Source organism: Phyllobates terribilis, unplaced genomic scaffold (assembly GCF_046119375.1).
Source record: "Phyllobates terribilis strain yellow unplaced genomic scaffold, ASM4611937v1 Scaffold_11__3_contigs__length_659146591, whole genome shotgun sequence".
NCBI lineage: Eukaryota > Metazoa > Chordata > Amphibia > Anura > Dendrobatidae > Phyllobates > Phyllobates terribilis.
In genome coordinates, this window is record NW_027362771.1 from 158,019,877 (window position 1) to 158,047,001 (window position 27,125).

General features: G+C 48.9%; 1 protein-coding gene across 1 annotated transcript in view; it reads right to left on the reverse strand.

Annotated features, from left to right (window-relative positions):
• Nucleotides 1-881: 881 nt before the first annotated feature.
• The window catches only part of LOC141165803 (adipocyte plasma membrane-associated protein-like), a 64,489-nt gene continuing 38,245 nt past the window's right edge, over nt 882-27,125 (reverse strand). Inside the window, exon 9 of the mRNA XM_073651722.1 lies at nt 882-1,363. Within this exon, the coding sequence (XP_073507823.1) occupies nt 1,163-1,363 (201 nt within the window). The 3' untranslated portion in view covers nt 882-1,162. The remainder of the gene's footprint in view (nt 1,364-27,125) is intronic.

Consider the following 27,125-nt stretch of genomic DNA (forward strand, 5'->3'; position numbering starts at 1 on the left):
AGGAGATGCAGAAAATCAGCAGGTAATAAGCGTAAATGCAATTTTTAGTGCGTTTCTGCAGCAGAAACGCATCAAAAATTGTATTTAATCCACTCATAACTATATCTAAGTTTTGTCAAAGCCAAATACCAAGCAGCATCAAAAAGAAAGCAGCTTTGTTTTAAACATGACATGGCAAAGAAAGACGGCAAACACAGCTTGAAAAACAAACACAAGTAACCTAACAAAAAAACTCACAGAAAATACACAACTACTTTTTTATTATTATTATTATTATTATGTTAAAAACTAATAGAAAAAAACTCCCAAAATAGCCAATATAGTGTGCACCCCCAAATTAGGGTAATGAAAGAGAGTGGAACACTGACCCCTACCTATTTGCGGAGGTTGGCACCCTCTTGAAAAGGCTGTAGCTCCCCTGCTCCTCGGTGGCTCTCCCCAACTCACCCTATTAAGCCCTAGTCAAATCAAGGCAATATGGAATATAGGATACCTGGTGACCTAACTTGCCTAATAGGTGCAGAAACTCTGCAACATCAAAAACTCACCAAATACTCATCATCGTGGTAGTGTAACCATAAATGTTTGGAGATCCAGGTAAATGCCGTAGATGTGTCTTCTGTTCATGCAGATTCATAAGTTAATCAAAAACAATCCCAAATGAGTAATGGTGATACATTTTAGTGGCTGACTAAAAAGTTAATAAACTTTTGAGGCTACTCGGGTCTCTTCATCAGGCATGGCACGTTAATCAAGTCAAAATGTTGTAAACCTGAGAAGGAATTTCTTAAAAGCACCTACCCCTGTGTTGGGGAAAAATTTCATACTATCCTTAAATTTGAGTTCCCAGTTTGAAAAGTGGTTTAAACTACCTTCCCCTCCATTTGAGAGTGCTCACAAACAGATCTGTCGTAAAGCTGAGAGCCTTCTTAAAAAAAAAAAAAAAAAAAAAAATCCAGAATTTCACCCGAAACACAGTGTCTGCAAATTGAGTTTCTGGTTCTGGCTTATAGTTATGTGATAAGGCTTGTTAAAGGGTCACTATTGACTTTTAGGATTGCTACTTCCTGTAGGTGGCACTAGAGTTCTAGTCTGCTTCCTCTCCGAAGAGACAATTTGCAAGGTCACAAAGACATGTCATTATCTCACTGACGTGCAATACTTATTGTGGCAAGACTACAAGGAAGGGCAAATCCGTGTTACCCAAATGGAGTTTTCCTTGGTGCTCGTAGACATCACTTATTGCCCATGTTACACTTCCATCTGGATCATGAAAGCTGTCCACTATTTCACCATGTGCATTCACTTCAAGGAATAATCCATGCTTCTTTAGAAGGATGCTGTATGCGGATAATGGAGTAATCTAGAAAAATCCACAAGAAAATATATGAATGTTTGAATGTGAAGCTCCACCTGTTCTCAGTTTTACATTTGTAGGTAAAGAATTGCTGACTGACATCTATATACAGATAGGAGATCCGTTTTTTACTTTTCACAAAAAATCACGTTCCATTTAGCCATGACGTATAGCAGCTGTCCTAAAGGGAACTGGTCACATCGAATAATGCTATTAATCTGAAGGGTAATAGCATTAGGAAGGTGCCCTGCCGCTGTACTGAAACTGTGGTACCCAGGAGAAAATGAACTTTATTTCTCTAGGGAACCAGCTCACAGAAAAAAGGACAAATTAACAAAAAAAAAACATCACAGAAAAAGAAAGTCTTACTAACACCAGGTCAGAATAACAATACGCCAACAGGATGCAGCAGACCCCCATGATAAAGGCGGGGGGCAGCACAGATGCAAAATACTGATGGAACAACCACTCACAAACCTACCAATTCATGGAGGGGGTGGTTGCCTAGTATTAAAAATGCACACAGATGAGGCTTGCATAGGACGCCAGTCAAACAGATACGAATGTATGGCTTACAGCCTGTTGATGACGCCTATTATTATTATTATTTATTATTATAGCGCCATTTATTCTATGGCGCTTTACATGTGAAAAAGGGGTATACATACAAGAACAATTACTATAATCTTGAACACAATGTGACAGCGACTGGTACAGGAGGAGCGAGGACCCTGCCCGCGAGGGCTCACAATCTACGAGGGATGGGTGAGGATACAGTAGGTGAGGGTAGAGCTGGTCGTGCAGCGGTATGGTGGAGCGGTGGTTACTGCAGGTTGTAGGCTTGTTGGAAGAGGTAGGTCTTCAGGTTCCTTTTGAAGGTTTCCACGGTAGGCGAGAGTCTGATACGTTGGGGTAGAGAGTTCCAGAGTAGGGTGGAAGCACGGGAGAAATCTTGTATACGGTTGTGGGAGGAGGAGATAAGAGGGGAGTAGAGCAGGAGATCTTGTGAGGATCGGAGGTTGCCTGCAGGTATGTAACGGGAGACTAGGTCGGAGATATATGGAGGAGACATGTTGTGAATGGCTTTGTATGTCATGGTTAGGGTTTTGAACTGGAGTCTCTGAGCAATGGGGAGCCAGTGAAGAGATTGACAGAGAGGAGAGGCCGGGGAATAGCGGGGGGACAGGTTGATTAGTCGAGCAGCAGAGTTTAGGATAGATTGGAGGGGTGCGAAAGTGTTAGAGGGGAGGCCACAGAGCAGGAGGTTGCAGTAGTCAAGACGGGAGATGATGAGGGCGTGCACTAGTGTTTTTGCAGATTCATGGTTTAGGAATGTGCGGATCCGGGAGATATTTTTGAGTTGGAGTCGGCAGGAAGTGGAAAGGGCTTGGATATGTGGTTTGAAGGAGAGTTCAGAGTCCAGGGTTACCCCAAGGCAGCGAGCTTGCGGGACTGGGGAGAGTGGGCAGCCATTGACGTTGATAGATAGGTCAGTTGGGAGGGTTGAATGAGATGGCAAAATACCCAGTGGGCTACAGGACGGCCTCTCCGGCGACCACTCACTCTAGGTGCAGTACCTTGACTGACCTGAGAGGCAAGGGGGCGCCAGAGAGCTGTGCCCGTATCGTGGCGTCACGGATTAGTGACGTGTAAGGGACAACACACACCCCACAGTGTCTTCCCCCGCTGGTGGCACTACTTACTCTAGGTACAGTACCTTGACTGACCTGAGAGGTAAGGGGGCGCCAGAGAGCGGCACCCACCGGCCTGCAAGTTTTCCTGACAAATTGGGCAGCCCGCCTATCAGATCAGGCGGGCTGCCCAGCACCATAAGTGCATCTCACACGGACAGGCACCTCAATTCTCCCAACTCAACTCTGTTTTTTGTTATTTTCTCCCAGGAGCTGTCAGCTTCCAGTCATATAGATGTGCTGGCGTGGCTACAGTCATCACTCTCAGCACTGTGAGCAGCGGCTGCAATCATGTCCCGATACTTTGACTGACAGCCGCCTCTGCATTGATGCATGGTTTTCAAAATGCTGGGGCGTGGTTACAGCCGCCACTCACTATGTACTGAGTGATGACTGTAGCCACACTGGCATGCCTGTATGGACTGAAAGATGGCGGCTTCCAAAAGAAATAAAAGTTTATTTTTTCCCAGGTACCTCACTAAGTATGGCGGCCGGGCACCTGCCTAATGCTATTTAAGGGACTCTGTCAGCATAGAATGACAGTTCAAACCATGTACAGGCGCTCGGTGCATCACGGCTGGGCCAATCATTTAAGTGCACCTTCCCACCTGCTCGTATTGCCTTTATCTTCACCTCCTCCTCTTCTTTGATTGACAGCTCTGACTTCATAGTCAGAGAAGGGCAGAGATTGAGGGAAAACAAGCAGGTGGGAAGGTGTATATGAATGATTGGCCCCGCCGTGGAGCACTGAGCGGTGGAACTTAGCACGGAACGACTGTTCAAACTGACAGAATCCCTTTAACCTATATATGCAAGTTAACAGCATTATCCAATGTGACAGGTTTCCTTTAAGTTGCATACATATGTAATGCAGGTGCCGGAATGCAACGCACAGAGACACAAGGCGAGAACAGTCAGAGATGTTTGTAAACAGTTTTATACAACAGTTATACTGAAACAAGGGATTAGCAACAAGGGTAATGAACAGTGGTTTGAAATATCAGAAAAATACGAAATTTCTCAAAGTAAGGCGCAGTCTCTTAAAATAAGGCGCAGTCTCTTAAAGTAAGGTGATGCCCTCAAGCATGAGAAGCACCACACAAGTTCTTTAACCGTGAATTTGGCCCTAGCGGGGGTCACCGGTTATTCCCGCTAGGCCGTGAGTCTCTTTCCGGATGAATTCAATTAAATCATGTTGTGCTACTTTAGCCCCAACCGTTCCCCTCCCAACCTGAGTACTTAAACCCAATTGTCCCCGGTACCGTGGGTGAGCAGTGGAAGTGACGGCCCTGCTCACGTATGCAGCTCCTCTCTGCTTGGCTGTTGGGGGCAGTCTCTCGAGCCTTGGATAGGGGGGTCCAGGCCTCGTCTGTCGGCGGCCGACGTCGGGTTCCGCGAACTCACTCAGCACCGCGATCAGGTTCCTAGTATCCTCAGCAGGCAGAGCACTCGAGTCACAACTGTGAGGGATCCGGAGCTCTTTTACCGGTGCCCGGCTGGAGCACCTCTCAGGCCTCTGGATTTGGCCTGTCACGCGGGGTTTCTCAGGACGCAGGGAGCACGTCTGCTCCTCTCTGCTGCTTGGCGCCAAAGACCCCTCAGGTTTGGCGCGCTGGCCTCTTATCTCTCTCAACTCCTTCCTGGAAGTCACCTGATCGGGTCCAGCCTCTGAATCTGCCCTCCCTGCAACTTCCTTTGTATATTTTGGTTCCGCTTGACTGTCTCTGGCCAGTAGATGACAGTCTCGCTCCATCCTTGAAACGTCATGTTGAAGTTCTTTTACAAGCTTTTTTGCTCGTTCTACATTCCTCCCTCCTTTTTGCTCGCCAGTCCTCGGGCGAGTGGACTCCTCGCAGAATTGATGTCTCCTTCCAGGCAGTGCAAGCTCAGACAGGAGTTGGGCACACTCCTGCGTTTTCTGTTGCATTCGAGACCAGATAAACTCTTCCTGAGCATACCGGTTAGGAGGAATTCCGACATTAGCCCGCTCAGTTCTGCGTGGCTCTTCTTGCGGAGGAGACTCCGGGAGATCCGAGGAATCAACTACTGGGGATTGCAAATCATTTTCTGACTCATTCTGACTTCCACTCGGGAGTGGCACCAACGGTTCTGACGGGCCCAACTGCATTGTGGCCCACCCTTCTTCATCCCCCAAGGTTCCTGTATGTGGCACTTCAGCCAACACGTCTGAGGGCCCAGCCCTGTTACAGACTTCTGCTTCAGAGGAGCAAGGTCGCAACATATTACGGTGCAACACCCTGGATGTCGTGGCATCATCCCCTTCGGGCCTAACCTCGTAGACAGGGTTTCCTGGGTGAACCTTCTTCACCACCCGATATGGTATTGCCTCCCAACGATGGTCCAGCTTACTCCCAAATCGTTTAGCCCTCACCAGCACTCGGTCTCCTGGCTGAAGCGATCCACCTGTGGTCGGGGGCCGAACTGCATGCTCTACTTCCTGAAACTTCTGATCAACCAGTCTTCTCACGGTATGGAGTCGACGCTGATGTTCTCGAATCCAGGTACTTGGGCTACTGCCCGGACCGGGGTCTTCTGAGTCTAGCTCCAGTTCGGTGATTTCTCGGCCACTTCTTCCAAACAGCAACATGTAGGGGGTGTAGCCGGTGGTTGCATGAACTTGATTATTATACACCCACACCAGCTCGGACACGAATTCGGGCCACTTCATCTTTTTGTCCGCTTCCAGTGTTCGCAACATTTGCAACAGGGTTCGGTTAAAGCGCTCACATGCACCGTTCCCTTGCGGGTGGTAGGGCGTTGTCCGGGAACGGTCGATCCCATAGATGCGGTATAGCTCATCCATCACTCGTCCTTGGAAGCAGGCCCCCTGGTCAAAATGTATTCGCTTCGGGCACCCATAAATCCGGATGAAATCTTGACAGATGGCCTTGGCTGCGGCTTCTGCCGTCTGATCTTTAGTGGGCGTCACTACTGCAAACTTGGTGAAGTGATCAGTCATGACTAAACAGTGTCCATAACCGTTGTATGAAGTTCCTACCATCAAGTAGTCAATCATCAAGACTTCCAAGGGGGCAGAAGTTCGGATGGTCTGAATGGGAGCTCTTTGCTCCGGGGGCTTGTTCAACTCACACTGGCGACATGTTCGGCAGACCCCCTCGACTTCTTGTCGCAGTTGAGGCCAATACACCAGCCGTTGCAACCACCGGAAGGTCTTTTCTACTCCGAAGTGAGCACCTCTTCTATGAGCTTCTTGGGCTAGCTGTGTTACTAGCGCTCCTGGAACTACCACTTGCCAGGTAACATCAAACTCTCGAGGCAGCTGGATTCTTCGGCATAGCAAGCCGTCCTTCAGGAGGAGCCTCTCCCACTGGCCTAGGATTTGTAGGGTAGTTGGAAGTGAAGCGGCTCTGGCTTCCTGGTCGGGTCTCTGATTAAGGGCGACCCATTCTCTCAACTTTGCTAGCTCCGGGTCGGATTGCTGCAGATGTATCCATTCGTCTCTTGAACGGCCCAGAATCTGAATGGGCCTCGGCTCCCCTCTGGTCTCTTGGGCGTCGACCACAGCAGCAGCGAACTGGCTGAAATCCGGGATCTCGTCGCCTTCGAGCTCCTCATCTCTGTCCTTCTTCGGCCCCGCCTGAGTGACCCAGGACAGGGCATCTGCATGTGTGTTCAGGGCCTTGGACCGATAGGCGATTTTATACTGGAATTTGGACATCCTTGCGACCCACCGCTGTTCTAACGCGCCCAGTTTGGCGTTCTCCAAGTGGGCCAAAGGGTTGTTATCTGTCCGCACTTGCACTTCTGACCCTGACAGGTACTCAGCAAACTTCTCGGTCATGGCCCACACCAGTGCCAGTAGCTCCAGCTTAAACGAACTGTAGTTGTCCGGATTCTTCTCCGTATCTCGGAGTGACCTGCTGGCATACGCGATCACTCGCTCTTTCCCTCCTTCTACTTGAGCCAGCACTGCTCCCAGCCCATGCAAGCTTCCATCAGTGTACAACATGAACGGCTGCGAAAAGTCAGCGTAGGCCAGAATCGGGGCATCTGTTAGCGCCATTTTCAATGCTCGGAATGCCTCTTCTTGTCGTGGGCCCCACTGAATGGGCTGCCGCTTGGCGCCCCCGGCTGTTCCTCTCAGCAATTCATTGAGCGGGTTCGCAATCTTAGCGAAGTCTTTAATGAATCTGCAGTAGTATCCAGCGAGCCCCAGGAATGCCCTTAGTTCCCTTAGATTGGCGGGCGTGGGTCACTTCTGCACGGCAGCTACTTTCTCCGCAGTGGGGTGCACCCCTGCACTGGACACAGTGTGCCCCAGATATTCAATTTCTCGTTTGAAGAGACAACACTTACGAGGCTTAATTTTCAGGCCGTGCCTTTGTAGCCGTTCTAACACTTGTTCCAATCGGCGGAGATGATCCTCAAACGTTGCGGAATAGATAATTATATCGTCCAGATATATTAAAGTGGCTTCAAAGTTGAGGTCCCCCAAGCATCTCTCCATCAGCCGTTGGAAGGTTCCTGGCGCATTTATTAGTCCGAACGGCATTCGATTGAACTCAAACAGGCCCATAGGGAGAACAAAAGCTGTCTTCGGACGATCCTTCTCAGCTACTGGGACCTGCCAATAGCCACTGGCCAGGTCGAGGGAGGAGAAAAATTTGGCGCTCCCTAGTGCAGATAGAGACTCTTCGATTCGGGGGAGTGGATAGGAGTCCCGTACTGTACAGGCATTCAGCTTCCGATAGTCTACGCAGAATCTCAGGGTACCGTCCTTCTTTAGGACCAGCACGATCGGAGCCGCCCAGGGGCTCTGGCTTTCACGGATCACACCGTTCCGCAACATGTGGGCCAACAGCTCTTTCACCTCCTGGTACATTTGAGGCGAGATCTGCCGATATCTCTCTCGGATGGGAGCAGTATTTCCGGTGGATATTTCATGCTGAATGTCCCGAGTGCACCCGAAATCATCTTCATGCTGTGCAAACACTCCCTGATATCGCTGTAGAAGTTGTTCGATCTGCCTTACTTGTCCAGCAGAAAACTCAGTCAGGTTAGCTTCCATTTCTTCGAGGAGGTGGCGTCCAGCCAACGGTTCTCTTCCATGTTCCTGGCTATTGAAGGACACCTCTAGGGTCCATGGTTTTCCTTCCACAGGTGCCAGCCCTATAGCGTCAGCTCTAGTAAGGGCCTCCGGCATTACGCACACTCGCGCCACCTCTTGTCGGGGCAACAACTGTAAACTGGTGCCACTTAAATTGATGCAGCGCACGGGTACTCGACCGTGCCGCACGGTGGCCAGAGTTCGAGCAATCAGGAGTCGAGAGGGCGCTTCTTCTCCCTCCATTGGTTCAACTTGAATGTCCACGCCCTCTAAGGACACATGTGCCAGCACCGGCAAAGTGAGTACAGTCTGTCCCACCGGCAGTGTCATTGTGGCTTCGGGCGGTATCGATACCTTACCAAGGTACTGGGAGGTAGTGGGCAACTTTTGAATCTGACTGACCCGCACGAGGTGCTGGAACACTCTCTTGTTAGCTGGGTCTCGAGTGGCGTGGGTCCAGTTGTTTTTGCTACAGCCCTCAGCCAGGAACTGTCCGACTTCTTTCAGCACATTCATGCCCAGGGTTACAATGGGCCCATCGCCTCCGGGCCCGGTGGTCAGTACAATCCCTTTTCGACCGAGGTCCTTTCCACATGCCCGCACGGACATCCATACTACTCCCGCTACTGGGATATGTAGTTGATTAGTGCCACCAGTTTGACAGTGGGTTCCCGGCAGGAACGAGCGACTTCAGGAAAGTGACTTTGGAAGTACGTCTCAGGCATAGTGGTCTCTTGAGACCCGGTGTCCATCAAACAGCGGATCCGCTGCCCATTGAATTCAGCCCAGATAATGGGCCTCTCAGAGACAATGTCTTCAGAGCTCCCTCTTCTACTCTCTGAAGCTCGAGACCCCACGGTATGCTCCACAACCGTGGGGCATTTTAGTTTAACGGCTGTCCCCTCCTCCTCCTTTCTCGGTTGGGACAGTCTTTGGAGATATGCCCCCTACCTCCGCAGGTCCAGCACTCCGGTCCTCGTTCTGCCAATAGGTCGGGTACATGTCGTGCTGGGGCCGGATTGGAACGTCTTTCTCGTTCTGGTCTCTGTCCGCGTTGACCAGTACGGTCCGTCGGCAAGGGGGCAGTAGGAGTCTTCCTAATAGAATTCAGCTCACCCCGAATGTCTCGAATTTCCTGATGTATTTCCCGTACCCAATCAGGCTCTTGGTTGGTGAATCCAGGAGCAATTGCCTCATGACTTCTAACTGTGGCTTTGAGAACAGGAACTTCTCTCTCCAGGACTCTAGCTTCAGCCCCTACCTCCAGGAAGCCCATATCAGGGCTCAATCGCAGCCGCTCCTTCAGGATCTGCCTCAGGGAAGGGTCTTTCAAGCCAGCAATCAGTTGGTCACGCAACACCTCATCCAATGGTCCCAGTCCTCGGTTCCCATCTCGAGTTTTCTTAGTGATATGGGCCGTCACTTCCTGTAATGCATTAACATACTGATTTACTGTCTCATTTTCCCCTTGGACCCGCTGAAACAACCGTAAGCGCAAGTGTCCCAAATCTGTAGTGTCACCGTGCATGTCCTCTAGAATTTTTATCACTTTATCCACGGTGTCACGGTCCCCAGGTGGGCGGTACATCACCGTCTGTCGGGCCTCTCCATCAAGGGTTAGGAGGGCCAGCTCCGCCTGGGCTAGAGGGTCAAGGGGATACATACGTAGCATACGTAGCAGTCTTTCTGCCCAGTCCCAAAGTGACATGCCATCCCCTGTAAACTTGGGAAGATGGCTGAGCATAGCCCCCAGGGGTATATGGCTCCGGCCGGACCCAGCCACAGACTGATCCGCCATCTCTGCATCTGAATGTTGCATCCTGCCGACTACGCCAAATGTAATGCAGGTGCCGGAATGCAACGCACAGAGACACAAGGCGAGAACAGTCAGAGATGTTTGTAAACAGTTTTATACAACAGGTATACTGAAACAAGGGATTAGCAACAAGGGTAATGAACAGTGGTTTGAAATATCAGAAAAATACGAAATTCCTCAAAGTAAGGCGCAGTCTCTTAAAATAAGGCGCAGTCTCTTAAAGTAAGGTGATGCCCTCAAGCATGAGAAGCACCACACAAGTTCTTTAACCATGAATTTGGCCCTAGCGGGGGTCACCGGTTATTCCCGCTAGGCCATGAGTCTCTTTCCGGATGAATTCAATTAAATCATGTTGTGCTACTTTAGCCCCAACCGTTCCCCTCCCAACCTGAGTACTTAAACCCAATTGTCCCCGGTACCGTGGGTGAGCAGTGGAAGTGACGGCCCTGCTCACGTATGCGGCTCCTCTCTGCTTGGCTGTTGGGGGCAGTCTCTCGAGCCTTGGATAGGGGGGTCCAGGCCTCGTCTGTCGGCGGCCGACGTCGGGTTCCGCGAACTCACTCAGCACCGCGATCAGGTTCCTAGTATCCTCAGCAGGCAGAGCACTCGAGTCACAACTGTGAGGGATCCGGAGCTCTTTTACCGGTGCCCGGCTGGAGCACCTCTTAGGCCTCTGGATTTGGCCTGTCACGCGGGGTTTCTCAGGACGCAGGGAGCACGTCTGCTCCTCTCTGCTGCTTGGCGCCAAAGACCCCTCAGGTTTGGCGCGCTGGCCTCTTATCTCTCTCAACTCCTTCCTGGAAGTCACCTGATCGGGTCCAGCCTCTGAATCTGCCCTCCCTGCAACTTCCTTTGTATATTTTGGTTCCGCTTGACTGTCTCTGGCCAGTAGATGGCAGTCTCGCTCCATCCTTGAAACGTCATGTTGAAGTTCTTTTACAAGCTTTTTTGCTCGTTCTACACATACATGGGACAGCTGTTGGCTTAATAACTCTCTCTCCCATGAAGGTTCAGCTCGACCAAGTGTCCATGTTTTTTCAGTGGGGAAAGAAGAGAAAGACACCTCTAGCATCTTATCTCTTAATATCTGCTGACTATATTACAAATGGATAGGAACATTTAGAATCGAAGTAAGTGTATAACAGGTGAGTAGAAGGAATTTTAGCACATCCATCTGTTGATAAAAAATATTTCTACGTTATTAGTGGTCCATTAACATCCAAAGACAGGAAATAGAGCAAGAAACATTTAAAAACGTATGCATTTCTGGTGGAAAACCACCCTTAGTCATAGTGTATTTGAAAATGGCATCTACAAAGGTTTAAATAGAAATTGATGGGCAAACAGGGATGTAACAACTAATTGTGAACATTTTGGCATAAGTTGTTAATCAGCAGAGACCAAAGGAAGAAGAAAAAAAAAAAAGATTAGATCGACAAAAATACTGACTTCATGGTGTCCCTGGATTTGTATCAGGTTGATGATACAACTTGGAACGGAAGCAATGTGTCACCTACTTGTCTTCTGCCAGTATTTCCCTTGTAGACAGATGGTTTTAGAGTCAAAGGACTGACTCATGGTGCTTGGTTAGCTGGAATAATAGAGTTAAAGGGTTTTTGCCACAAACAAAAGTTAATTTTAGTTAATGGCTGTGTCTGACCGTGCAGGGACATGGTCTGATCATACCACAGCTCCTGGGCAGGGGAGGAAGCAGAAGACAATGCAGACATTACAGCAGGGGATCACAGCTGATTCTTTTTATAAGGTAAAACATTTCACTGCCTGCTTTTAAGCAATGCTTTACTTCAAAGAAAGAATCAGGTGCAATCCCCGGCTGTAATGTCTGTATTGTCTTTTGCTTCCTCCCTTGCCCAGGAGCTGTGGTATGATCAGACCATGTTCCGTACACGATCAGAGACAGCCATTGATTAAAATGAACTTTTGTTTGTAGGGAAACCCCTTTAAAGAGAACGTGTAACCATTAATAATGGCCCTGAAGTACTATAATGTGTGGACAGCTCAAGAAAGACAGATTCCAAGGATATAATTATCCAGCAAACGGTGAGTGCTTTGTACGCTGAAAAGGATCCCTTAAGCACAATTTTACATATGGAAGTAGGAATATTGCTGTTTAAGTGCTTGTCCTCCAATAGAAATTATACTATTCCAGTCATGAGAAATCCAGTGTAGAAACCATATATAAATCAGGCTGGAAGTGCACTAGGGGTGCTTCATCCTAATGCAATTCCAGCTTGATTTAAATATGGCTTCGGTACTGGATTGCTCATAACTGGCATATCGGATCTCTTTAAAAATGGTGTAATTTTTACTTGGGTACCAGCACCTCTACATCCATATGTAAAAACGTTCAGACTGGTGCCCTATAAAAGGCAATCTAGAAGTTCTACAGTACTACTGTTTGTCAGAGCTTAGAAACCCAGGAGATGCTTTACAATACAAAGCACAGACCAATGACTTACTGCAGGGAAGTTAAAATGAGTTCAGAACTAAGAATAACATTGCTGGAATCAACTGTCTACACATTTCAGTAGCTCAGGGCAGTTTTTCTTGGTGATAAAAGCTCTTTAAGATGTCATATATTGCTTTATATTAATCTTACAGCTGACTGTCACTGCCTTTTACATACTGATGTAGAGTTGCCCCCTAATGCATACATTTTCATTTCTATGCCAAGAGCTAGCCCTTACCCACCCATTGTTGAAGACTATACCAAAATGTTACATATTCACCTGTTTTAGATTTCTGAATATATTATTTGTCATAAATGGAGTTATAGTTATACAGAGCAAAGGCTGGGGGCATTGGATCACTGCTTGCATACCCTCTGCTGTCAACAGGTAATTGCAGCAGGTTATCTGATGGAGGACAGACATGTAGTGAATACAGAGTAATTAACAAGTAGCTGACAGTTGTTGGTGGGGCAAACTTTGACTGTGTACAGACTGATTAACAAAGAGGTGAATCAATGCAAGGTATCAGACACCTCACATGGCAATGGAAGTACAATATTTTCCATGTCATAGCTATAAAATCCAAGTTTGACATAATCCATGGATATATCCATGATCAAGGAACATATTCGCCTCTGTGGCTAAAATCGCAAACGTTTTGGTAGCTGACAACCCACAGGAATACAATATCTCCCTGAATTATGGATGTATCATTCATGTGTGTTATGCACAGAAAAGTTGAAGGATGTTCGATAAGATGACAGCCATATTGTTTCTCTAGAAGGTTCCTGGGGGAAAATATGACAGACAGCACAAATATGGTGTAAAGCTGGATTAGAATCGAATTTAATAAGCCGCCCCCCTTTTATCTAACATCTCATTTACTGAATGTCTGGGTCAGACCCCAGGAGAAGCAAAGAGCATTGTAGTTCTGTCCATATTCCCCCGTGTTCTCCTCCGCCAGAAGCTCTCACTGATCTAATTTGTAAGAAGTATCTGTATTTTATCACTGTCATTTTATACTGGTAAGTGGACGTGTGACTGTGGGAAGCGCATCTGAGGCACGTGTCGTCACAAGTCGGTGGCAGCAGAAAGGGATGATTCTTCCCAGTATTTATTAACATACTTTTCCTGCTTAAGTTATGCTGCTGAACTAGAAATGGATGAAGAGAAAGGCCTGTGCAGCATATGATCGCCTTTGTGAAAACTCCATTCACAGATCACAGATGCTCCTGCAGTTTGAGAATATGAACTATTTTGAAGAATTTACGAGAAGTATTCCAACCAATCTGTCATCTTTGGAGCCATAGACTCCAAGGGAATCTGTCATCCGTTTTTTCCTATGTAATCTGAGGACAGCAGCATGAGATAGGGATTAAAACGTAGAATTCAGCAGTGTTAGGCTATGTTCACATGTCTAGTAATGATCCGTTAGAACGGATCCAGCAGCAATCCTTTAGGACATTTTTCAGTCCGTCATTCACTAACTAATCTCTGCTGGATCTGTTTTTTTTTACATTTGAGTCAATGGGCAAGGGATCCATTAATGTGTCATCCGCTGTCCTTTATTTCTAGCGGATCCGGCAAGAAAAGGCTTTTCTTAATATGTAAATGAGTTGTTAAGATCTATGGGCCAGACACTGATCTCCATGACAATCTGCCTCCAGAGCTTATTTTAAATGAAAGTGGGGATCACCAGTGTGATATGTAATGGTCGCTCTCTGCTCTCCTGATCTCACTGCAGAGCTGTGTGTAACTGTGTATGTGACCTGCAGGCATGTCAGGTTTTTTAGCACAGTAAGCACAAAATGTGTGCTGCACACTGATGACACAAGGATGACATCCATGTATCATCAGCGTGACACATACCGGCGCCTGGGAATCAGTGGTACAGTTCACGCTGATCCCTGGCGTGGCTGCTGGAAGCAGCTCTCATTATTGTCCCCTTCTCATGCTAAGATCAGCGCGAGCAAGGGACAATGTTGAGAGTTGTATTCAGCCCCCGCTGTCTACAACTGGTATAAAATTAAGAATAAAATTAAAAAACACTTATACTCACCTTACACCTAATCCCCTAAGCCTGTCACCTGTAAAAAAAAAAACTAAAATAAAAAACAACCATAATGTTCACCTGTCCGATATACTTTCCCAATCCAGTCTTCGATAACTGGTTTACAACTTGAACGGTGCCATGATGCGACTGTCCATAGTCTAAGCCAGAACACAATGAGCTGCTGAGAGCGCAGCTTCAGTAACGTCGTAGAGGTTACCTCCTGTCACTGAAGGTGCGATCCCAAAAAAATTGAATGAATGAGAACATTTCTCAATGAGAAAATTCTCACAGTGCTCGCGGTGATCTCACTGAGGTCACCGCAGTTCATCGTCCTGGCTCGCAGTGAAGTGAGCCTGGGAACGCACCGTCAGTGACCAGCGGTAACCTTTATGGCATCACCGATCGTCACTGAAGCTGTGCTCGCAGCAGCTCATTGTGTCATGGTTTGCTGCCTGGCCAGTAGCCTCATGCCACTGTTCAGGTTGTAAACCAATTATCACAGGGATGGATTATGGTGTGGGACAGTATGTTGGACAGGTGAGGGATATTGTTGTTTTTTATTTTTTTTATTTTTTTTTACAGGGGACAATGGCTTCAGGGGATATGGTATAAGGTGAGTATTTTTGTTTATTATTTTCTGTCTTTTACAGGGGACAATGGCTTCAGCGGAATATGCATAAGGTGAATATAAATGTGTTAAAGAGTGTGGACTTTTATTTCAAATAAAGGATTTTTATTCAGGCTCTGTGTTTATTTACAAGCTTTGTCTATGGGGTTAGTAATGGGGCGTCTTACAGACGCATCTCCATTACTAACCTGGGCTTCATGTCAGCTGCAAATACAAGGTGGACATGAAGCTCAACCCTATTACCCCACTTGCCACTGCTCCAGGGTGAGTTGGAAGAGCCGAGGCTAAGTGCCAGATTTGGCACATCTTATGGATTCACCATTTCTTGGGCCGCTGAGGGCTGATGTAATAGCCACGGAGGGTTCCAGGATCCATGGCCCCTTCCCTGGGTATTAATATCAGCCCACAGCTGTCTATTTAGCCTTTGCTGGTTAGATTTTATAGGGGTACCCTACGTCAACTTTTTTCTGGGGTCTCCCTGTAATCTAGCCTGTAAACGCTAGTCAAACAGCTGTGGGCTGTTATTAATAGACAGGGAACATGTTAACTTAGTGGACCCTCCCCTGACTAGTAAAATCAGCCCCCAGTGCTCGGCTTTTCCTCTACTGATTATGAAAATTAAGCAGGAGCCCACAACGTTTTTTATTTATTTAGTAGATACATCTAAGTAGCGACAATAACACACGCAAAGCACTGATTATATAGATATCAATGACATTTTTGTAGCTATCTATCATCTGTTCTCCCTCCTGCAAGTCCTGTGTTGTTAAATTTCTCGCAATTAAACTTTAAAAATAAGTAGATAGAGTTTTGACCTCCCTAGGCTTCCGTACCGGGACCCATCATGTGACAACTACGTCACGCAGATCCTCAACAGCTGTTGTGCACACAGCGAAGGTCCTCCTGCACATCGCCGAACGCTGACATCCGGAGAGTGGGTAGGAGCAGCAGGTTTCCGGCCGGGTCCCTGCCCCACCCATCTCCTCTGCACACTATCCACCTCATCTGTGGTCTGTCCACACGCTGCAAAGAACTACTTACCAACTAAGAACGTTCCCACGCAGGCTTGTAGACACCAGGAGTCTATCACCGACGGGACAAGTTCATCAAAACCGTGAGTCATCTGCTGAGTTCCTTCCCAGCTGATTCCTACCACGTGCAGATCCTCGGATGAGCGCTGCTGCGCTCTATCTGCACCAACTTTACCACCTTCTTGACCTGGTTCTAATACACCAAGGGATCCAGCTACCCCTTCCAGAGGGTATACCAACTTTACTCTCAGGACTATCACTTGTGCCAAAGCCAGGCACTAATCAGCACCACATCCGCGCATTAGAACCTTGAATTTTACCTACTCCAATCAGGAGCCTATCTGACCAGGTCACCTTCAAGCGTCACCTACACCCATCTGTGACCTGAATTCTATGGTTCCTAGGTACACAGGGTATCATCTAGCCCTTCCACAGACATCTATCAAAAGGACACACAGGATTTCTTTATTCCTGAAAACTTGTGTGGGTACCTTACCTTTATCCAAATTTACCCCAACAATAATAGGACTTCTATGTTACAGGTAATATATGACCTACAGGTAACTTACCACCACAAAGTAATACCATTATCTCCATGGCTTGTGGCTCCATTTCTTTATCATTTATCCACAGCCCAGGATTTCTTCTTTCCTGAAAACTAGTGTGGGTACCTTACCCTCATTCACCATCTGCCCTCACAAGACTAGGACTTCTATTTTACAGGTAATATATGACCCACAGGTAATTTACGACCAATAGGTAATACCATTATCTCTATAGCTTGCGGCCTCATTTCTCTAACATTTATCCACAACCCCATTCCTCCTTGGGGACCACACATAAGTCCGGAGTCCACCCTACTCGTCTACTCTTTCAGGTAACCTCTCCTCCTAAAACCATCCTATATAGCTTCATACTTCAACTGTCACTAAATAAATATTCTTTTCTTCCTAGAGGACCCTCTCTGCGCAGACGCCAGGACCATAAGGACCCTTTTTAAGTGCTCTTAATATTATCTCTGTATTTGAGCTTAAATTCTCCCATTTTATCCTTATGTTTATTTTTTATATGTTCATTGTGTATCTAAATAAATTGGTCTAATTTTTACTACTTGGTCTCTACTATTCCTTCCTGCCCCCTACCCCAGTGGACCAGTGCAAGACCACTATATCCCCTTTTAAACTTTGAAAATAAATAGTTTTAATAGCATCTGTTTATTTCCTGGATAAAACTTGAATGCTGCATATGGACACACGGATGGCAAACGAACAAGGACATACAGATAGAACACGGACGCCATATGAATGGCATACGAACATGGACCATGGATCTCACCAGTACTGGTTTTTCCTACTGTACTCGAATCACAAAGATGTGTGAAGGAGGCATAAGGGCTCTTTCTCATCTGTGTATAAATTGGATGAGTACAATCCGATAAAACATTCAATGATTCTGTGCTGTTCTGCAATTTTTTTTCTCATTTGGAATCTGAATGAGAAAAAAAAAATCACAGCATGCTGCGAGTGGCTGTGTATATCGAACGAAACTCATCAATCCGAGTCAATGGATGCGAGAAAAAAAAAACACACGGTACATGAACCATGCGTGTGCCGTCCGATTTTTATGCACACATCTCAAAGGAAACCAGACATTTCATCAGCCAAGTACAGTAAATTCACAGCCCGAACTGTGAGAACTGTCAAATAGATAGAATATATAGAAATATGTCAGTGAGATATACACTAGTGGCCAAAATTGAGGCAACACCTGCAGTTTTTCACCATCACCAATATTTAATGAAAGTTTTCACTGACATACTTACTTGAACACACGCCCTCTTCTGCGATATGTATTCTATGTTTATAGTGACCTGGGTGTGATTTAAGACCGATATTGTGCCAGCAGTATTAGACATAAGTGGTCACCTAAGAAGAGAGCCAAAGCTGTTACTTTAAGAGAAGAAGGGTACAGTTACTGGGAAATTGCAGCACGAATTGGCAAAGGGATCTCACCGGCCAGCGTTCTCCAAGTGTGTAAGCGGTTTATAGAGACTAGTTCGATAAAGAATAAACCAGGTAGAGGAAGGAAGAAGGCTAAAACTCCTCAGACTGATAGAAAAATTGTTAGAATCGCCCTAAATAACAGGAAATCAACTGCTGTTGACATCAACAAGGAGCTTGTCAACACCGGAGTGACAGTGTCCGATCGGACGGTTCGACGACGATTGATAAACGCCAGAATACCACGTAAAAAGCCATTCTTGAATGCCTAACAGCATCAGAAACGTTTGCAGTGGGCCAAAGAACATTCTAAATGGACCATTGAACAATGGAGAAATGTTTTATGGAACGATGAGACATGCATATCCATCTTTGGCAGAGACGGTGTCCGCTATGTTTGACGACGACCTGGAGAGGATTGCTTGCCAGAGTGTACAGTACCCACCACGAATCATCCTCTGAGTGTTATGGTATGGGACTATGTGGCGCCCTGCTGTGCACTGGTGCCACAGAACCCAGAAGGGTGCATGGATGGACTTCTCCACAAGAGGCCCTCACACATTCACACACCTCCCTCCACCCTACCACCTCAGACCAGCAGAGGGCGCCCTGATAGGGATATATATAGGGAGGGTGGAGCCAGGCAGCTCAGTCAGTTTAGAGTTGAGCAGAGAGCGTGCTGACGCTCAGACAGCAGTGAAGAGGCAGGACGTTGGCTGCTGTGCTTAGGCGAGCCAAGGCCTACAGCACGAGGTGAAGCCTAGTGAGGGCTCTGAGTGTGGCCGAAGGCGAGAGGAGAAGGAAGAGGTAACAAGGGGGCAGAGGAGCATACCAGGCTCACCCCGAGACATATACCGGACACCGGGTCCGAGCCTACGGGGTCCCTTTATACCCAGTAGGGACCACCGGACACCTGGAGGACTACAGGTTCCAGGTTTACCAAACGCTGACTACAGTACCAGGGCTAGGAGTCACGGAGGCCCCAGCGACCAGGGAGAGTGATCTCCAAGAGAAGGCCCTACCACCAGGTCAGCAGGTGAAAGAGAGAGACAGTAACCAAGCTAGGCCTAGCTCCAGGCAGGTCAGAAGCTTAGCAAGAGGAAGCAACGGATCAGGAGGCCCTACACCCGCTCACTGGGGAGAGTCCAAAAGTGCACCCTTCATCCGGAGTACCCTGGACCGTGCCTGCATCGTCACCAGTAAAGGTACTGAAGCTTATCCCCCGTGTGAGTGTCCGTCTTTCCTCTGGGACCATCCTGCCGTCTCTCCCCAGCATCCACCATCTACCCCTACACTGCCCTGGAGCTAGCTCTACCTGTGGAGAGCCACACCATCCCTGCTGCCGTAACACCAGCTCCAGAGGACTGCTCCGCAGCGGCGGCTCCCTTTAGCCGCATTCCACAGGTGGCATCACAAACTCTTTTACAAAATCCCCTGTAAATAATATCCCCCTTTTTAATGACCGCCCTGGGTCACGGACCGGCCAAGCCACCGTGATATCACCCCCAGCATCTACCGGCCCGGCACCGGGTACCCCACGGCCCAGGGGACGCGTCAAACTTGGCGTCACAAACAGGATTTCGTGCCTGTTGCCACCAGGTACTGTGCACCTTTATTGAACTGAACTGTGTGTTAAACTGCGGTGAGGATCGCCGCCATTATCGCGCTGCAGCGCGGGAAGAAGAAGGGCGTAACTGCTGGAACCTGGGAGGCGTAACTGCTAAAGCGCGCGAAGCCCAGGACACGCCCCACGCCTCGACGTCGAACCAGGAAGCGTCAGGTCCTGGAAGGAGCCCAGTGGACGCTCTGATGTCAGACGCGAGCGACGCAAGGTCCTGGAAGAAGACCGTCGCCCGCGGAGCTGCGGCCTACCTGATAAGAAGTGAAGAAGGTAGGCTGTGGTTTACTAGGGGGGCGCAACCATGGCCGACGACCAGTAAGCCGCCGGAGCACCGGTTAACGCTCCTGATGCCCAACCTGCGCCCGGCGCTGCACAGGCCGGAGCGGCCGCTCCACCAGCAGGGGTTGTGACCCCTTTGATACCCATGGCCATGCCATATATCCCGGGAGCAAAATGGCTTCCCCGGTATAATGGCAAACCAGACACCCTGTCTGGATTCAAGAGAAAAATATGCGGTGTACTGGACATGTATTTTATAACTGGTAAGCAGAGAGCTGCTGTTGTGCTGGCACAATTGACTGGTGCCGCAGAGCGGGAAGTTGAAACCTGGCCAGCCGCAGACCAGGAATCAGTATCCATCATCTTTAAGAGACTGCAAACTGTGTTTGAAAACCGCACTGAGACAGATCTCCGGATGAGATTCTACCACTGTGTCCAGAAACCTGAGGACAGTGTCCGGGACTACGCATGGCGCTTACAGAAAGCCCTGCGGGCCCTGAAGCAGGTTAGTCCAGCTAGCATATAAAATGAAAATAAATTGCTGACGGAACAGTTCATCCGGGGGTTGAGATCCCAGGAGGAGAGCAGAACTGTACGGTGGTGGGCCTTAGATCATCCAGATGCCACCTTTGACACCCTTAAGGACATGGCTATAAAAGGGTCTGCAGCCCCTGGAAACAACAGATACGGCTATCTAACGTTACCAGGGTGTGGCCATCCCAGTGCCCGCAGCACCCACTGCTCCTTCATTGACGGCTGAAACAAAGATGCAAACAGTGCCCCCTAGCGAGCTGGACAGCCTGCGCTCTGAAGTGTGCCAGTTAAGTAAAACTCTGCCCACTGTCCTGAGCACCCTGCAGCTACAGACAGAGCCTGAGCCGGAGGGAAGGATCCTACTGGCCGAGAGCCCTGAGGATGTCCCCTGGATGAGGAGAAGAAGGAGGACAACGCCACCCCGTAGGAGGACAACGCCACCCCGGAGGTGGACAACGCCACCAAGTGGGAGGACCAACGACCAACGTCGCCCTCCAGGAGAATTCATCTGCTACCGCTGCCACAAGGCAGGCCACACAGCGCGGAACTGTCCTTTAAACGAGCAAACCCTGGGGCCAAGGGCCGACACCCAGGGATAGACCAACCAGGCCCACCAAACTGGTACCACCGGTTCGTGGGAGGAAGACCTTTCCTGTCCATTGTGCTGGATGGCATCGCGACACCTGCCCTGCTGGACACTGGCTCTCAGGTAACCATCATGCCTGATGTCCTCTACAAAAGGTTCTGGTCCATAGACGAACTTCACCCGCCAGATCCAAAACTTTCCGTGTATGCCTCCAATGGCCTTCCCCTTAACCTAGTCGGGGTTAAGGATGTGGCAGTAAAGGTGGGAAGAGTGGAACTGAAGGATCAAGGACTAATTGTAGTTGAGACTAATCCTGGTGATACAGACTTGTATGTGGTACTTGGCACAAATATTGTTGGTAACTGTTTGGGAGAAGTGTTGTTCTTGCTACAACAGATGGCCGACACTGCCAAACCAGGGCAGAGGAGGGTGCTCCAGAAAGAGATACGAGCCCTTATGTACCAGCAACAGGTAAAGCTAACAGGTGGTGAGATTGGTAATGTACGGGTGACAGACCCGATACCCATTGTGATTCCCCCGATGAGTGAAATGCTGATTTGGTGTAGAGCAGCAATAGGTCTCAGAGGACAGAGCTACCAGGCAGTAGTAGAGCCCCTTAGCTTGGAACATAGACCTACACTCTTAATTGCCAGAGGGGTAGTGGATGTACGCAATGGGAGGGTGCCCGTACGCTTCCTAAACTATGGAGAGGATGAAGTCAAATTACCACGATATGCCACTGTTGCCAGATTGTACACTATAAATAACAACGCTATCCACATAGTGGAGCCCTTAACCTCACCAGAGTGGAGGATAACGACTCGGAAACCCAGGTGGGGGATTGGTGTCAACAGCTCCATGTTGGGACTGATGCCACTCCTGTCCATCAGAAACAAGGTGTATACAGGGTGGTTCAGGAATACGAACAGGTATTCAGCTAACACCCACTTGAATTTGGGAGGATTAAAGGGGTACAACACCATATACCCACAGGTGACCATCCACCCATCAAAGAACGTTACAGGCCCATACCACCAGCACACTACCAGAAAGCGAAGGAAATGTTGCATGACATGAAGAAGGCAGGGGTAATAAGAGATAGCTGTAGCCCCTGGGCAGCTCCCTTGGTCCTGGTCAGGAAAAAGGATGGAAGCATGAGGATGTGTGTAGATTACAGACAGGTAAACCGCATAACACATAAAGATGCATACCCTTTGCCCCGTATAGAGGAATCCCTGGCTGCACTAAAGTCTGCAAATTACTCCTCTACCCTTGACCTCACTAGTGGGTACTGGCAAGTAGCAGTTACTGAAGAGGACCGGGAGAAGACGGCCTTCACTACCCCGATGGGACTCTGCGAGTTCAACAGTATGCCGTTTGGACTCTGCAACGCCCCTGGAACGTTCCAGAGATTGATGGAGTGCTGTTTGGGACACCGTAACTTCGAGACCGTGCTGCTATACCTGGATGATGTGATAGTGTACTCCAAGACGTATGAGGACCATTTGAAGAACCTGGCGGAGGTATTTGAGTCGTTGTCCCGGTATGGGATGAAATTGAAGCCTTCCAAGTGCCACCTGCTCAAACAGAAGGTTCAGTACCTGGGGCACATCGTCAGTCCATAAGGAGTAGCACCAGACCCGGAGAAGGTCACTGCCATCCAGAAATGGCCGGAACCGAAGAATCTCAAGGAGGTACGTCAGTTCCTGGGACTGGTCGGGTATTACCGGAGGTTTGTAAAGGACTACACCAAGAAGGCAGCGCCTTTGCAAGATCTCCTGGTAGGACAGTCCAACAGAGGCAAATCCCCCCCCCTTCCAGTGGGGTAAAGAACAGTCTGAGTCCTTTGTAGTGATGAAAGAGATCCTGACTGGCGAAGAAATCCTGGCCTACCCTGACTACAGCCAACCTTTCCTGCTGTACACTGATGCCAGCAACGAGGGACTAGGAGCTGTGTTGAGTCAGAAGCAGTATGGCAAAGAGAAGGTGATTGCCTATGCCAGCAGGAAGCTTCGGCCTACCGAGAGGAATCCAGAAAACTATAGCTCCTTCAAGCTGGGCCATCACTGAACGATTCAAGCACTATCTGGCCTCCACTAAGTTCACGGCCTATACTGACAACAACCCCTTGATGCATCTAGAGACAGCCAAGTTGGGAGCCATGGAACAGCGTTGGATGGCCCGACTGTCAAACTATCAGTTCACCATCAAGTACCGGGCAGGCCACAAGAACGTCAACGCCGATGCCCTATCCAGAATGCCTCACCAGTCGGACACTGAAGAAGAAGTTGATGACCTGGAGGAGATTGAGCTACCTGCCTTCCACAGAAATGGGATGGTCCACGAGCAGCGCACCTCCAGGAGGTATCGTGGTAAGACACTAAACCCTTTACCTCATCACAGTTGGAAGGAGACCAAGGACAGCGACCCGGTTGTCAGCCGTATCAAAGAACTGATAACCCAGGAAGGTTCCTCCCTGGAGAAGGACGCTCCTCCACAAGCCAAGCAACTGTGGAATTAGAGAAGCCGGCTGTTCATCTATAGAGAGAAGCTGTGCCAGAGGTATGTCAACCCTAGGACCCATGAGATGGTATGGCAGATAGTAGTGCCCAGGACAGACATCCAGATGGTGTTGGAGGCCTACCACGATCAAGCGGGGCACTTTGGCTGGAAGAAGCTAGAAACCCTGCTGAAGGGTCGGTTTTATTGGGTTGGAATGCGCAGTTCCATAGAGAGATGGTGCCGGCATTGTGGACCCTGTAGCCTCAGAAGAAAAGACTACAGCAGCCAGAAGGCACCCCTGCAGCCCATCAAGACAACTTGACCTTTGGAGATCGTTGCCTTGGATCACGTCAAGCTGTCACCCAGCAGGTCAGGATACTCCTATGCCTTGACCATGGTGGATCACTACTCCCGGTTCCTGGTGGTCGCCCCCGTCAAGGATCTGACGGCAGAGACGGCGGCAAAGACGTTTCAAGCATACTTCTGCAGGCCCCATGGATACCCTGAGCAGGTGCTGACGGATCAAGGCCCTGCCTTTGAAGCCGAATTGTTCAAGGAGTTTTGTCATCTGTACGGGTGTAAGAAGATGAATAACATAGTCATCGACCTGTTGAAGACCTTACCTCTAGAAGAAAGAAACCAGTGGCCAGACAAACTACCTGACCTGGTAGATCTGTACAATCACATACCTGTGAGTTCCACCAATTGTATTCCAGCGTACCTCATGAGAGCAAGACCCGGAAAGTTGCCCATGGACCTGGAGCTTGGAGTGGTAGAGCCAGAAGCAGATATGTCCACTGAAGACTGGGATACGACTCGACAGGAGCAGTACAAGAGAGTACAGGCCTGTGTCGAAGACAGTCTAAATAGGGTGAGAGATAAGCAGGAAGCACAGTACAAGAGAGCACCAGCCGAACCCTTGACACCTGGAGAAGTTGTGCTGAAGCGAAAGAGAAGAAACCACAAGCTTGACGACCAGTGGGAAAGAGAACCTTACACAGTGTTGAATTCCAGATTCGACAATAGGAAAACCTGTCTAATTAGCAAAGATGGAGAAAGAACAACTGCAACGGTATCGAGAGACCATCTGAAGTTGTGCCCAAGTGTGTTGAAGCCCCAGGAGGAAGTGCCTCTCACCGTACCGGAGGAGCCTAAAGAAGAAGTACTCCATACTGTCTTAGGTGATTTACCGGCAGATTGGCCTCAGCTGGATAGAACGGTAATAATACCTGTGATGCACTTCTACCAACAGCCAGAAGACCCTCCACTGCAAGTAAGACCTGTAAGTGCCCCAGAAGAGCCTGCTCAGGAAGAATCCCCGGAAGAAGGATCACCGGTAGAAGCAGAGCCACTAGGCCCAGTAACCAGTGTACTTGCCAGTCTCGTAGAGATGTTAAGGCAGTCTTGCAGTCCACCAACACATAGAGCTGATAGAGTGGAAAATAGCGCAACCATCCATACTACACGCATCCCAGTACTACGTAGGTCATCGCGTAGCACGAAAGGCCAGACCCCTGTCAGGTATAGAGAGTAAATAGAGAAACACTGACAGTATAAATAGTTACCCCGTAGGGTATGTTCTTGTACTAATTTCATGCATGTATTTATTGATTTATTCTGCCTTGCTAATGGACAATTTATGCGACATGGACACTTCTCATTGAATTTAGTTGTATATATATAACGGACTCGGTGGCTGAGGACTGTGAGCAGCCCAAAAACTGTCATGTACATAGTTGCACTCCCTGGAGTGCCCCTTTAAGCGACCTCAGAACAAAAACCTGTTTGGCATGGCAGAAGTCGTGGTCCGACGCCGGATCACCTGTGCCCTGCAGCCACGCCCAGGGCCTACGTGGAGGGTTTACGGACAGGTCCCTCAAGCTACTTTTACACTTTAACCAGTGAGAGGGATACCCTGTTGGGATCTCACTGGAACTGATTCGAGAAACTCTGAAGATACTTTATATTATTGTATTATAATGTTACCTGTAACGGTCAAGAAAAGTGCCTCCCATAAAGGGAAGAAATGTTATTGTTTAACCTGTTTTGAGAAAAATGCTTCAGTCCAGGAGTACTGAGTTTTACTAGGGGGGGATGTGGCACCCTGCTGAGCACTGGTGCCACAGAACCCAGAAGGGTGCATGGATGGACTTCTCCACAAGAGGCCATCACACATTCACACACCTCCACCCTACCACCTCAGACCAGCAGAGGGAGCCCTGATAGGGATATATATAGGGAGGGTGGAGCCAGGCAGCTCAGTCAGTTTAGAGTTGAGCAGAGAGCGTGCTGACGCTCAGAGAGCAGTGAAGAGGCAGCACGCTGGCTGCTGTGCTTAGGCAAGCCAAGGCCTACAGCACGAGGTGAAGCCTAGTGAGGGCCCTCAGTGTGGCCGAAGGCAAGAGGAGAAGGAAGAGGTAACAAGGGGGCAGAGGAGCATACCAGGCTCACCCCAAGATATATATCGGACACCGGGTCTGCGCCTACGGGGTCCCTTTATACCCAGTAGGGACCACTGGACACCTGGAGGACTACAGGTCCCAGGTTTACCAAACGCTGACTACAGTACCAGGGCTAGGAGTCACGGAGGCCCCTGCGACCAGGGAGAGTGATCTCCAAGAGAAGGCCCTACCACCTGGTCAGCAGGTGCAAGAGAGAGACAGTAACCAAGCTAGGCCTAGCTCCAGGCAGGTCAGAAGCTTAGCAAGAGGAAGCAACGGATCAGGAGGCCCTACACTCGCTCACTGGGGAGAGTCCAAAAGTGCACCCTTCATCCTGAGTACCCTGGACCGTGCCTGCATCGTCACCAGTAAAGGTACTGAAGCTTATCCCCCGTGTGAGTGTCTGTCTTTCCTCCGGGACCATCCTGCCGTCTCTCCCCAGCATCCACCATCTACCCCTACACTGCCCTGGAGCTAGCTCTACCTGTGGAGAGCCACACCATCCCTGCTGCCGTAACACCAGCTCCAGAGGACTGCTCCGCAGCGGCGGCTCCCTTTAGCCGCATTCCACAGGTGGCGTCACGAACTCTTTTACAAAATCCCCTATAAATAATATCCCCCTTTTTAATGACCGCCCTGGGTCACGGACCGGGCCAGCCACCGTGATATCACCCCCAGCATCTACCGGCCCGGCACCGGGTACCCCATGGCCCAGGGGGCGCGTCAACTGCATGTCCAGAGATGCAGTTGGTAGGTTGCAGGTAACTGAAGGAACAGTTGGGCTATGTGCCCACGATGCAGAAATCCTGCATATTTTTTCCGCTTCTCCCTGGCAGGAAAAACTCATGCGGTTTTTACATGCGTTTTTCCCGCCAGGTAGAAGTGTTTGTCAAGCGTTTTTGCATGCATTTCTGCATGCGGGTTATCAAGCGCTTTTCCAAGCGATTTTAGCATCACTTGGAAAAGTGCTTGACAACTTGGTCACACTATATAAATCCATGCAACCGGCATGGATTTATAGTAGTG